Here is a 12,579-nt window from a genome sequence, read left to right as displayed (position 1 = left end):
AGGAAGAGGCCAAGCCCACTTGAAGAATGACCCTGCAAAGTACAAGTATATAATATAAGTAAGTATATATTATAAATCTGCTGTTGGCAAACTACAGCTCACAGGCCATATCTGGCCTGACATCTGTTTCTGTAAATAAAGTTTTACTGGAATACAGCCATACACATTCATTTACATATTGTCTATGCCTGCTCTTGCACTACAATGGCAGAGTTGAGTAGTTGAGACAAAGATTGTATGGCTTACAAACCCTAAAATATTTACTATCTGGCCTTTTATAGCAAAAAAAAAATGTGCTGACCCTTGCTATAAATTTTCCTCCAACTGTTCTTTAAAACACCAGCAGCATTTGCTAGAGTGACTGTGCACTGGAAAAAAGGAATAAATATTCAGACCAACCAGAGATTACCAGATACCCACTTTAAACAGATACTAACTGCAAGGGACCCAAAATACCATCGTGGTCTGCTAGTTAAAGAGAGACTCAGGGTGACTGGGTGATAAATAGGTTTCTGGCTCAAGTTTAAATCTAGGTGAGACAGTATGTTCAAGGATATTACCTGTGGTTATTTTTCAGTTCCTGAATGTATAATTGGAAGAAAAATACTTGGCAATGGGGAGAATTTCCAACTTGGCTCTCTGACCTATGGAGTGTCATTTTGCTAGTAAAATAAATGAAAGCCCCTGAAACTTGTTCTCCCTGCCAGATATATAAAGCAAAAGCAATAATGCATCTCCATCTCCAAGAGAGATGCAGAAATTACTAACCATCAAAGACTTAAATATGCCAGGGTGACAAAATCGATTAGATATCCATTTAATTTACCTGTTTAGCCTCTACGGAAGGTGAGCAATCACATGAAGAATGATCATGGATTATCATAAATTTAATCAGGATGTGACACCAATTGCAGCTGCTGTTCCAGATGTGCTATCTTTAATGAAGCAACTCAACACAGTCTCTGAAATCTTATACCCAACTACAAGTTGGAAAGTACCTCTGTCTCTATACCAATCTGAGGTACTATCAGAAGATATTTGCCTTTGCCTGGCATATAGCTCATCTACTCTCCCATTCTCTGCCACAGTATAATCTACAGAGACAATGGTCATTTTCTTCTTAATAGTGAAATATGTATTTTGTATTTATTATGTGACATGTAGTGGTCTAAATGTTTGTATGTATTATCTCATTAAATTCCCACAAGAGGTAGGCACTTCTATTATTCACATTATATAGTAGTAGAAATATAAGCAACATAGCGATTGCAGAGCTGGAACTGAAATCCAAGTGGTAAAACTCCAGAGCCCCTTTGCTTAAGAGAGGATCTATTATCCTAATCTGGTGAATAAAAGAGCTATTGTGTTTGCACATTTATCTATTTTTCGGTTGATAGATAGTTGGGTTGTTTCTGCCTTTGGCTATTATCAAAAATGTTGCTACAAAAATTCATGTACAAATTCTTCTGTGGACATATTTTTTCATTTCTCTTGATATACCTGAGAGAAGAACTGCTTAGTTTATCTTTAACGTTCTGAAGAATTGTCAGAGTGGTTGTATGGCTGCACCAGTTTACAATCTCAATATCGATGTTTGAGGGCTTTAATTTCTCCATATCATTACCACCACTTGTTATTTGTCCTTTTTATTTTTTCAGAGACAGTGGTCATTTTGACATTACACAGAACAAAATATGGATCCACAATGCTGATGAGTTTGGACTCTGGCTTACTGGAAGCAATGAGGAAGTATAAGTCCTTTAAAAGTCTCAGTAACACATATGTAAGACAGAAAATGAAGGATAAAAATTAAAGGATCCATTACTGAAGTAAGGTTTCTGGGAGTCCAATGGCTTAAGACGCATCGGATAGCTTCTCCGAAGTGAAAAACAAATTACTATATTTTTGCTATTTATTACAAATTACTATATTTTTACTATTTATTACTTTAAGGGGGGGTACAATGTTTGACAAGCATTTATTCATAAGCTAGGATTAGAGCAAGAGGGCTCTGTAACAATTCCAGGCTGTTATATACATAAGCTGTTCTATCACTTGAACCTTATAACCCAGTACATCAATTATCTGGAGCGTCACACAAGCCCCAACAGAAGAATTATATCACAAATCTTCTTTTAAAGCAAAATCGTGCCATTTCCTCCTAAAGATTGTTCTTTTGAGAAATTAATCCTAGCTTTCTTTAGGGCCTTGAAAGAGAATGAAGGCCTAATTGTGGGAAGCAAGTAACCACATGATAACCTAAGTTTCCCTGACCCACTAAGCCATAAGGTATAGGCATAGTGGGAACAAACTATCAGTAAGCAGAAATGCTATACAAGATATTGGGCTTGAGCAAGTCCAGAAAACCTATGTAGACATATGGCTTTCTTTCCTGAGGCACTGCTTTTTTTTTTCTTCAATCTGTATCTAACATCATGGGGGAATTTCTTATAACCAGATGAATAAAGAAGAAACTTAGGTGTACTTTAAAGTTAGTTCCATAATATCCTAGAACAAAGAGGAAATGAACTGCTGCACAATAACGGTCTGATGACATCAGTGATGAGAAATTCTCCCAACTGAAGTATAGTCTGGACTGAGAGATGGCCAAAAGTGCAAATCTGCACTGTCAACAGTTTGGAAGATTGGTAAAGAATATGGAAAGCGCTGGATTGGAAAATTACTGACAATAAGGTCTGGGAAAGGCATGTAGAGGAACCTCTCAGAAAATATGCATATATTACAGGGGAGGCTCTCAATAATCAGGTAGCCAAAATGAATCATTTAGAATATCAATTCATTTATTGGCCCAGACATCCCAGAGTTTACTCAATAACCCCTTGTGAAAAAAGGGTAATAGTGGCAAAGATAGGGGCTATAAGTGGGCTCAATTACATGAACTTTTCCTCATCACAGCTGATCTGGCCACAGCTACCAATAGCTGAAACCAACACTGAGGCCCCTGATATAGCATCATTCCCCAGGGGGATCAGCCAGCCACTGACCCACAGAGTAAGCATCATTATGCTAAGCTGACAGTATATTATAGGTCACTATGGTAGGTGATTATTATGTTCTAGGTACTTTCTCTACAGCTTCTTTGCCGCAAGCATTTTTGCCACAAACATTTTCACCACGTAACTGGTTGGCCATAAGTCAATTTTGCCATAAAAAAAGACGAAAGTACTAGCTGATAGTTTGATGGGGTTTGGGGGGACTATTTGGTTTCAATACTCCATTAACGAATTAACTGCCTTCAGCAGACTTAAAATGTTTTCAAGCTAATTGTCAGACTGATTTTTTCTCCATTAATGAAGTGGTCAATTTAAATAGAGGTTGTCTTAAAATTGTTAGCATTTCTTCCAGTTGATTTTTGCCCCAAGAGTTAGTTGATTTTTTTTAAACACACTACATTAGGAGGAGAAAGAGAGGAACATTTGCCATAGAATGAAGACAAGTGTTTAGGTACAACCCACAACATTAAGTTATTTTCATAGTATTGCTATGAATCCACACACATTTTAAATGTCTTCGAATACTCTGTATTTCACAATAAATTTTTTAATTTTGTTATTCAATTTTAATGTCCCTCTTTTATTTGTGATTTTATCTTTTTTTTTTTAATGGCAAAACTGCCTTATGGCCAATTAGTTATACAGTGAATATGTTTGCAGCAAAAATGCTTGTGGCAAAGATGTCTACAGAAAAGATGCTTTGGTGAAAATACCAGACACAGGTTGATTACACTGATTTCTTCCATCATGGAGGGGACAGCAATTTATCCTCCCTGGATCATATAAATATTCCAGACAAAATATTCTTTTTTTCTCTTTAGAACTTCTATTAGCATCACCTCTATGGACTTACAGCACGACTTATTAATATGATTTGTCATAAAACTTACTTCACAGCAAAACAAGTGAGACAATGGACTCACAGCCTTGAAATTCGCTGGTCTTACCCACCACCTAGAAGCAGCTAGCTTAACAAAAAAGCAGAATGATGAATTGAAAAGTCAGTTACAACACCAGTTAGAAGACCACACCTTAAAAGGATAGTGTTCGAACAGGACATGGTACACGTTTTTAATTGTCACCAAATATACAGTGTAGTATCCCCCTCAGCCAAAATACGTGGGTCAAAGAATCATCCTCACCTCAGCATTATCCCTAATTACCTGCTCACAGAACTCTTGTTTCCCACCCTGGCAGCTCTGGTTTGGAAATCTCAGTTTGTAAACACGCACACTTCTGTATCCAGGGACACAAGACTGTTTCACTGAACTAAAAATTTAAACTGCCAGCTGACCATTTTGTGCTCCTCATATAACTGAACCAAATACAAAAAGACTACTGGCTGAAGCAACAGATTCTATTACAAAGAAAAACTGTGTTGTTGCTACATAGCCCACAAGCTAGGACTAAATCTGGAACCCAAGATAGTCTCTGGGATACTTCTTGGTATTTCCAAGCCCAACAGTAAAAGTAAGTGAAAAACTACACTAACAAAAAAAAAAGACAAGACCACAGAGGATAAGACCTATCAGGAAGAAAGGTTTTGTGTCACCTAAGAAAAAAAACTTGACCTTCTGAGATCCTGGCTGAGAATAAAGAAAAAATGAAATGGACAGTGGAAAAGAAAGTTTCAGCTATGTTATGACCAGTGTCAAGACTGCTGATGTTGACTAACTTCATAATGTAGTCATTAAGTAATATGTATTCAGATCAACTGTGAATGAACCTGAAGAGTGATTAACATTGCCAGAGATAGATACCATGACTGTCTCCCAGAAATAGATAAATGATGATTAAGACTTTGTGTCTCCACACTTTGAAGAGACAGTGAGAGAATATTTGCATCTTCAGTGAAAGAATAACATTTTTGCTGTTTTATGGAAATTCAAAAGTATATAGAAATACATGGATGCTAAGTAACTAAAGAAGTGGACTATGCTTATATTAAGCTACAGTCTCTTGGCTTAACTCATTTTTTATGCTCAACTTTGTTATGCTAGAACCCTTTGAGGGTGGGGAGGACGAAAAGACTAGAGGACAAAGGATCTATTCTTTCCTGTTTGCAGGAAAAGTTTCTACCATAGGAGTGACAACTGATTCCAATAGTACCAGTTAGCTCTACTGAAGGTTTTTCCACAGTCTTAGAACCAGTTTCACTAGGTCTCCTCTGAAAAACGAACACCTGCTGGTCAGTACTACCCCCTTTCCTCAGGATTTAAATATAGGATCCATCCTCCAAGATCTTGAGGTAACACCACCAGCTGGCAATGACGTCCTTATGAGCATTACATGACCTTCTCCAAGCAACTAAATTTTAATAATTCACCCTTATTCCTTTGTTCTCTTAGTCTATTACATGGTAGATGCTTCCTGCAGTTACTACCCTTTCAACACTTTTTTGCCTTTTCAGTTCTTTAATAACTGATAACAATTTTTCATATTTAAATTAATTCTGTTAAAAAAATGGCTATGGTTTCTGTTTTGACTAGACTTAAACTGATATTCCTATTAGTGTTATATAACTATGCATAAATGTAAAATCAAACAATAAAGTTGGATGCTAGGTCTCAGATCAATTTTAAACCTCTAAGAAAACCCTATATCTCAACAAGCTGGACCTTTCTGTAAAAGACACTATTTAGAGAGAACAGAATGGTATTAGCAACTGTCCTAGAAACACACACATGAAAAGATGTGTATGTATATTACAAAAGACTTACACAGTGAAAAAGACACTGAATAGTTCTAATTTTTCTCTATAAGTGATACAATAAAATTCTCACACACACACTTTTTGGAGTTTTGTTTGTATATACATCCCACCATTTAATATTATTAAGCACCTGTTCTATACAAGCCACCTACTAGGTACTGGGAATACAACCATGTAGAAGACAAATAACACTTCTCTTTTCACAAAACTTGAAGCTTATCTCTCCAGGATATGTACGACCTCACTGTCTACTAGAAGAGTTATACCAATCTGAATTCCTACTAAACAGCTTAGGAGAATGTCTATTTGTTCACACGCCATTCAAAAGGGATGCTGTCAATGTTAACTAACATGATATATAAAAAATTATATTTCACTGTTTAGAATGTATATTTTTTATTAGACATAACAAATATCTTCATATTTTTTACAGGAAAGTGCAGCTTCTTCATTAGCAGCACTTTATCCCTCCACTTGATAATACAGGTTGTTTTTAATTCATGACATAATCATACATTCTGCTGAGGTTAAATCAGTAACCACAATCATCAAAAAGACAAAAATTATTGATTTCTATGCTGAGTTCCTTATATATATAAATTTTTAAATTCCTACAAAACCTCACAAAGCAGTATTGTTTTTCCATTTTAGCCCACTAGCTTGTAAACGTGAAGGCTATAAAGACAGAACCCATGTTTACTTTGTTCACTCCTACAATTACACATAGAATATGAATAAATATTCACAACAAATCAATGACATAAGCATGATTATTGTGGATATTTTACAGATGAGGAATAGAAAGATGAAGTAACAAGACTACAACAGCAAGTAAACAGTGAAGCTAGGCTTTGGTTCTATGCAATCTTGGCCAAGAATTTATGTTCTTAACCACTATACATATTGCCAAGGTGATTTTAAGATATTTGTTACAAAAAATTCTGTAAATAAAACTTTTCTGACTTTGTTATATTCTTGCTCTACACAGGTATCTAACAATTTATGATTAATTATACAAATAAATTAAAGACACATTTTAAAAGGAAGAAGTTAACAGGGATTGGAATCAAACACAAAATGATTCACTAGGAAAAATGAACTTACACAGTTCAGGAAACAACAGAATTATAGGAATGAAAAATAGAGAATACTGACAAATCAAAATTAAAACAACAAAAATAATAGCAAACATTTAAATGCTTACCATGTGCCATCTGTTCTAAAATAGTTTGCATATATTAGCTTGTTTAATCCTCACCAAAGTCTTAGGAAGCTGATTCTTATTTTATTGATGGGTAATTTGAGGCACAGAAAAAAGGAATGTGCTCAAGGTAACACAGCTAATAAGGAAATATAAACCCAGGCACTCTGGTTCTAGAATTCGTGCTCTAAATTACTATGCTATACAAAAAATAAGTTTATACTGCTATAAGTCACTAACATTACACTCAAGAGTTTGCACTTTCCAAAATACAGACTACCTTAGTAATCTCAGCTTTTGACAATGACCATGGTTTTTGGTTGTATATTAGTTAATATAAATTCACAATATTTTAAAAACAATGTATAGCTCTCAGATGAAAGTCTATGTTACATGTCTATAAAACTCAACACAATGTAAATTGCTAAGATACACAAAAGTTATTTTAGACCGTAATAAACCACTGTTAATAGACCTCAAATTTTCAGGTAAAAAGAGCAAAGTTTAGATTTTAATTGCTCTCAACAGGGCATTTACACAATAAAATTTTCTGTTTGTACTAAATTTTAATCTAACAAGAATCTATGCTATCACCACTTTATTACAGCAGCTGAGATTGATTCAAAACCATACTTTAAAGGTCTAAGACATTACTTTAAAAAAAAACACTACAAGTTCCAGTTAAGATGGCAGAGTAGGTAAACACTGTGCTTGCCTCCTCCCATGACCACATGAAAATTACAACTAAATTATAGAATCAGCCTGGAGAACCACTGAAGACTAGCTGAACAGAACTTTTATGACTAAAGACATACAAAAGAAATCACCTTAAGACTGGTATGAGGGGCAAAGACATAAAAGGAGCTGGCCTCACACCCATGTGCGTAGTTTTGAATCAGGAGGGATATCTCAGCTGTAGAGATAACCCCAGAAGAACTCACAATGGTTCCCCAGCCCAGAGCACCAGTGTCAGCAAGGGAAGTCTCTACAGCTTCTGGCTGTGAAAACCAGTGGAGCTTGTGGCTGAGTGAGACAGAAGGCTGCAGTAGTCCCAGGCATTCCTCTTAAAGGGCCCACATACAAACTTACTTGCTGACTAACTCATTCCACCTCTGAGGCAGCAGCTCAAAAGGCACCAGGGAAATGGAAAGTAAATGAACTGTCTGGCTTCGGGGCAAGCTTTTTCCCAGATAGAAGCACTGACAGAGGCCATTGTTCCTTTGTTGAGCCTTACCCCGGTCAAACGTGTAGACTTAGGTTAGCGCCATATATGAGTCTCCATCAACCTAGATAACACTATTTGCCCAACTTTGGTAATTTCCTGAGACTCTGTCCCAACCAACTTGCAGGCCCACCCAAGCCAATTCCAGTGGTGCTTCCATATAAACTGCCTGTCATGGCTCGTGCTGCAGACTTTCGTGAAATCTCTCAAAGGTTCACAAACCCCAAACAAGTAGCATCTAGCCTTGGTGTGCCCCATCCCTCTTGGTAAGCAGTCCCAAGCCTGCAGCTTAGCTCCTCTCAGGCACCTTCACACCCAGCATGAGTGGAAGACATCTGCAGATCGCTTTGTGGTTCATGCCAGGTGGTCCCAGGCAGAGCACAGGCAGTGGCTGAACTTGGCCTACGGCAGAGCCCCTCCCAGGAGACCCCTGGGCCAGCACACCCAGTGGCCACTTAGGACAGAGCAAGAGTACCACTCAGCTGCCACCACAAACGACACACCCAGAGAGCAGACTTGGCAGGCACCAGAGCTCTGCTCAGTGGAGTCAGCCCCTACACAACAGCTCCTCCACTATAGTCACAGCCAGTCCTCACAATCAACCAATCTAAGGGTCAGTCTCTCCCAGTGACATGCAAACAACCACCTAGGCTCAACTACAACAGGAGGACACATACAAAACTACACAAGGGACAGACAACTGGAGCGCCTGGCTCAGGTGACCAGGAAGACTGTGCTACTGGGCCCCATTGGACAACTACTACATAAAGCTATTCTAGGACCAGAAGACATAGTAACTCTACTTAATGCATAGAAACAAACACAAGGCAGCAGTCAAGACAAAGAAAAGAAACATGTCTCAATGAAAGAACAGAACAAAGCTCCAGAAGAAGAACTAAACGAAATAGAGACAAGCAATCTACGAGATGCAGAGTTCAAAAAACTGGTTATACGGATGCTCAAAGAACTTAGGGGAAGAGTAGATGAACTCAGTGAGACCTTTAACAAAGAGATAGAAAACATAAAAAGAAAGAAAATGAAAAAGAACCAGTAAAAAATGAAGACTACAATAACTGAAATGAAGAACACATTAAAGAAAATCAACAATAGGTTAGATGAAGCAGAGGATCAACTCAGAGATTTAGAGGTAAGGTAGCAGAAAACACTCAATCAGAACAGCAACAGGAAAAAAGAATCCAAAAAAATGAAGATAGTTTAAGGAGCCTCTGGGACAACATCAAGTGTAAACAATATTTGTATCATAGTGGTACCAGAAGAAGAGAGAACAATAAATTGAAAACCTATTTGAAGAAATAATGATAAAAAAACTTTCCAAACCTGGTGAAAGAAAGAGACATAAAGGCCCAGGAAGCACAGAAAGTCCCAAACAAAATGAACCCAAAGAAGCCCACACCAAGACCCACTGTAATTAAAATTCCGAAGGTTAAAGACAAAGAGAGAATCTTAAAAACAGTGAGCAAAAAGCAACTGGTTACCTACAAGGGAGCTCCCGTAAGACTGGCAATTAATCTCTCAACGTATCTTGCAGGCCAGAAGGATTGGCATGAAATCATCAAAGTTCTGAAAAACAAGGACCTACAACAAGACTATTCTATCCAGCAAAGCTACCATGTAGAATAAAAGGACAGATTAAGAGCTTCCCAAATAAGAAAAAGCTAAAGGAGTTCATCAAATAACATCAAACCAGTATTACAGGAAATTAGAGTGACTTCTTTAAAAAGAAGAAAAACATATCAAAATTATGAATAAAAAATGGCAATAACTACATATCTATCAACAATTACTTTAAATGTAAATAGATTAAGTGCTCCAATCAAAAGATAAGGTGGCTAACTAGATAAGAAAACAAGACTCAACATATGCTGCCTACAAGAGACTTCACTTCAGATCAAAAGACACACACAGGCTGAAAGTAAAAGGGTAAAAAAGATACCACATGAAAATGGAAACAAACAAAAAAAGCTGGGGTAGTAATACTAATATCAGACAAAACAGACATAAAAAAATTTAAAAATTTTTTTTAAAGGCTCTAACAAAATATAAAGAAGGACCCAGTAATATTTCTGGGTATTTAACCAAAAAAAATCCAAAACATTACTTGAAAGGAACACATGTCCCTATATGTTCATTGCAGTATTATTTACAACAGCCAAGATATGAAGGCTACGTGGCTGTCCATCAGTAAATGAATGGATGAAGAAGTGGTACACATATACAATGGAATATAACTTAGCTATAAAAAAGAATGAAATCTTGTCATCTGCAACAACATGAATGGACCTAGAGGGTATATTCTGCTGAGTAGAGTAAGTCAAACAGAGAAAGACAAGGTCATGAGATTTCACTTATATGTGAAATCTAAAGAACAGGATAAACAACAGAAATAGGCTCACATATAGAGGGCATTTTGATGGCTGCCAGAATGGAAGGTGGTGAGATGAGTGAAGAGGGGAAGGTATTAAGAGGTATAAATTGGCAGTTACAAAACAGTCATGAGGATGTAGAGTATAGTCAGTAATATTGTAAAAACTATGTACGGTGTCAGATGGGTACTGCATTATCAGGGTGACCATTTCCTAAGTTATATAAATGTCTAATCACTGTGTTTTATACCTGAAACTAATAATATTATATGTCAACTATAACTGAAAAGATATATATAAATTAAAAAATATATATTGTCAAATATTGTATTTTACCTTTTTTTTGTAGAGTATGAGTAAAATACATGGTAAACAGTGAAGCTTTATACAAATAGTATTATTTCATGTAAAAATGGTGGGGGAACAAAGGTGCATACTTACCCTTCTCCTCCCATTCTTGTTATCTTAAGGCGAAAATCGACAGAATTCAGACTGGGAGGCTTCCATTTCAAAATTTCATCACATCGACCAGGTTTATATTTCTAAAGTGAATTAAAATGATAACAGTTAATAAGAAGTTAAAATTTTAAATTCGATTTATTAAATATAACATAGATTACTTTCTATTAAGCAAAATTACTATTCTTTTCTGAACTCAATTTTTATTTTCAACTAGTGAGTGAAGATAAGTATCTTCCTCCTTACTGATGGCCTTTCTCCGCTCTCTGCCAAAGCATGTAGACCTTGTTCTGTGAACGTCCAGAAAAATAATGAAAATTGTTATTCTCTCCAATCTTTCTATGGCTTAAAGTAAGTTTAATCGTTTTTAAAATTTGTTTTTTCTTGTTCAGCTTTACTGTGGGATAATTTACAATGAATAAAATTAACCAATGAATTTGGCAAATGGATACAATCATGTAACCATCACCAAGATGAATATATATAGCATTTCAGTCACCCAAAAAGTTTCTTCCTGGCATATGCAGGCAATTCCCTCCCCCCAATTCTCTGGCAACAGTGACCTTCTTTCTATCATGGTAGTTTTGTCTTTACTAGATTTCATGAGAAATCCTCAATATGAAGTTTTCTAATTTATCTATGCTGGTGCATACATTAGTAGTTTGTTCCTTTTTATTACTGAGAAGAATTCTATTTTATGTATATACCACAAATTGTTTATACAAGTCAGTGGATATCTAGGTTGTTCCCAGTTTTAGGTATCATAAATGATGCTGCTATGAACATCTGTATGGACATGACTTTATAACTCTTGGGTAAAAACCTAGGAGTAAAATGGCTGGGTCACATGGTAAATATATGTTTAATTTTATAAGAACTGTCTATGTTTTCCAAAGTGACTGTAACATTTTCCATTCCCATCCAGTAATATATGAGAGGTCTATGTACTTTCAGTATAATTCTAAATTTTTAATTCTAAAGTGTGTCTCATAATTTTAATTTCCATTTTCTCAATGGTAAAAGATGGTGAAGATCTTGTAATCTGCCTATTTGATATTTCTGTATCTTCTTTGGTGTAGAGTCTACTCAAAATATTATCCTTGTTTTTACTGCGTAATCTCATTATTAACTTGCAAGGTCTGCTTATATATTCTGGATAAAGAGCCTTGGTTGGATATATGTACTACAAATTTCTACTGGTCTTTAGCTTGCCTTTTCATTTCTTAATTTCTTTCACAGAGTAAAGTTTTGTTTTGTTTTGTTTTCAATGAAGTCAAAAATCATCATTTTCCTTTTGGCTTTATTGAGGTATGATTGAGAAATAAAAATTTTAAGATGCACAATATGATGTTTTGACATCTATTGAGAAATGATTACCACCATCAAGCTAATTAATATATTCATCATCTCGTTTGTTTTTTGTTTTGTTTTGTTTTGTTTTAGGTGGTGAGAACATTTAAGATCTACTCTTTTATCAAATGTCAAGTATACATTAGTATTAACCATCCTCACTATACTTTACATTAGGTCTCCAGAAATGATTCATCTTATAACGGAAAGTTTGTACCCTATGATAAATATCTCCC

At 35.9% G+C, this 12,579-nt stretch overlaps 1 protein-coding gene across 1 annotated transcript in view; it reads right to left on the bottom strand.

Moving 5' to 3' along the window:
• RNGTT (RNA guanylyltransferase and 5'-phosphatase) overlaps positions 1 to 12,579 on the bottom strand; it is a 241,283-nt gene that overhangs the window by 89,365 nt on the left and 139,339 nt on the right. Inside the window, 1 exon segment of the mRNA XM_039853170.1 lies at positions 10,976 to 11,076. Within this exon segment, the coding sequence (XP_039709104.1) occupies positions 10,976 to 11,076 (101 nt within the window).

The sequence above is a fragment of the Pteropus medius genome, unplaced genomic scaffold (assembly GCF_902729225.1).
Source record: "Pteropus medius unplaced genomic scaffold, Ma_sr-lr_union100, whole genome shotgun sequence".
NCBI lineage: Eukaryota > Metazoa > Chordata > Mammalia > Chiroptera > Pteropodidae > Pteropus > Pteropus medius.
The sequence above is the reverse complement of the archived record's forward strand: the minus strand, read 5'-3'. Positions and strand labels throughout refer to the sequence as shown.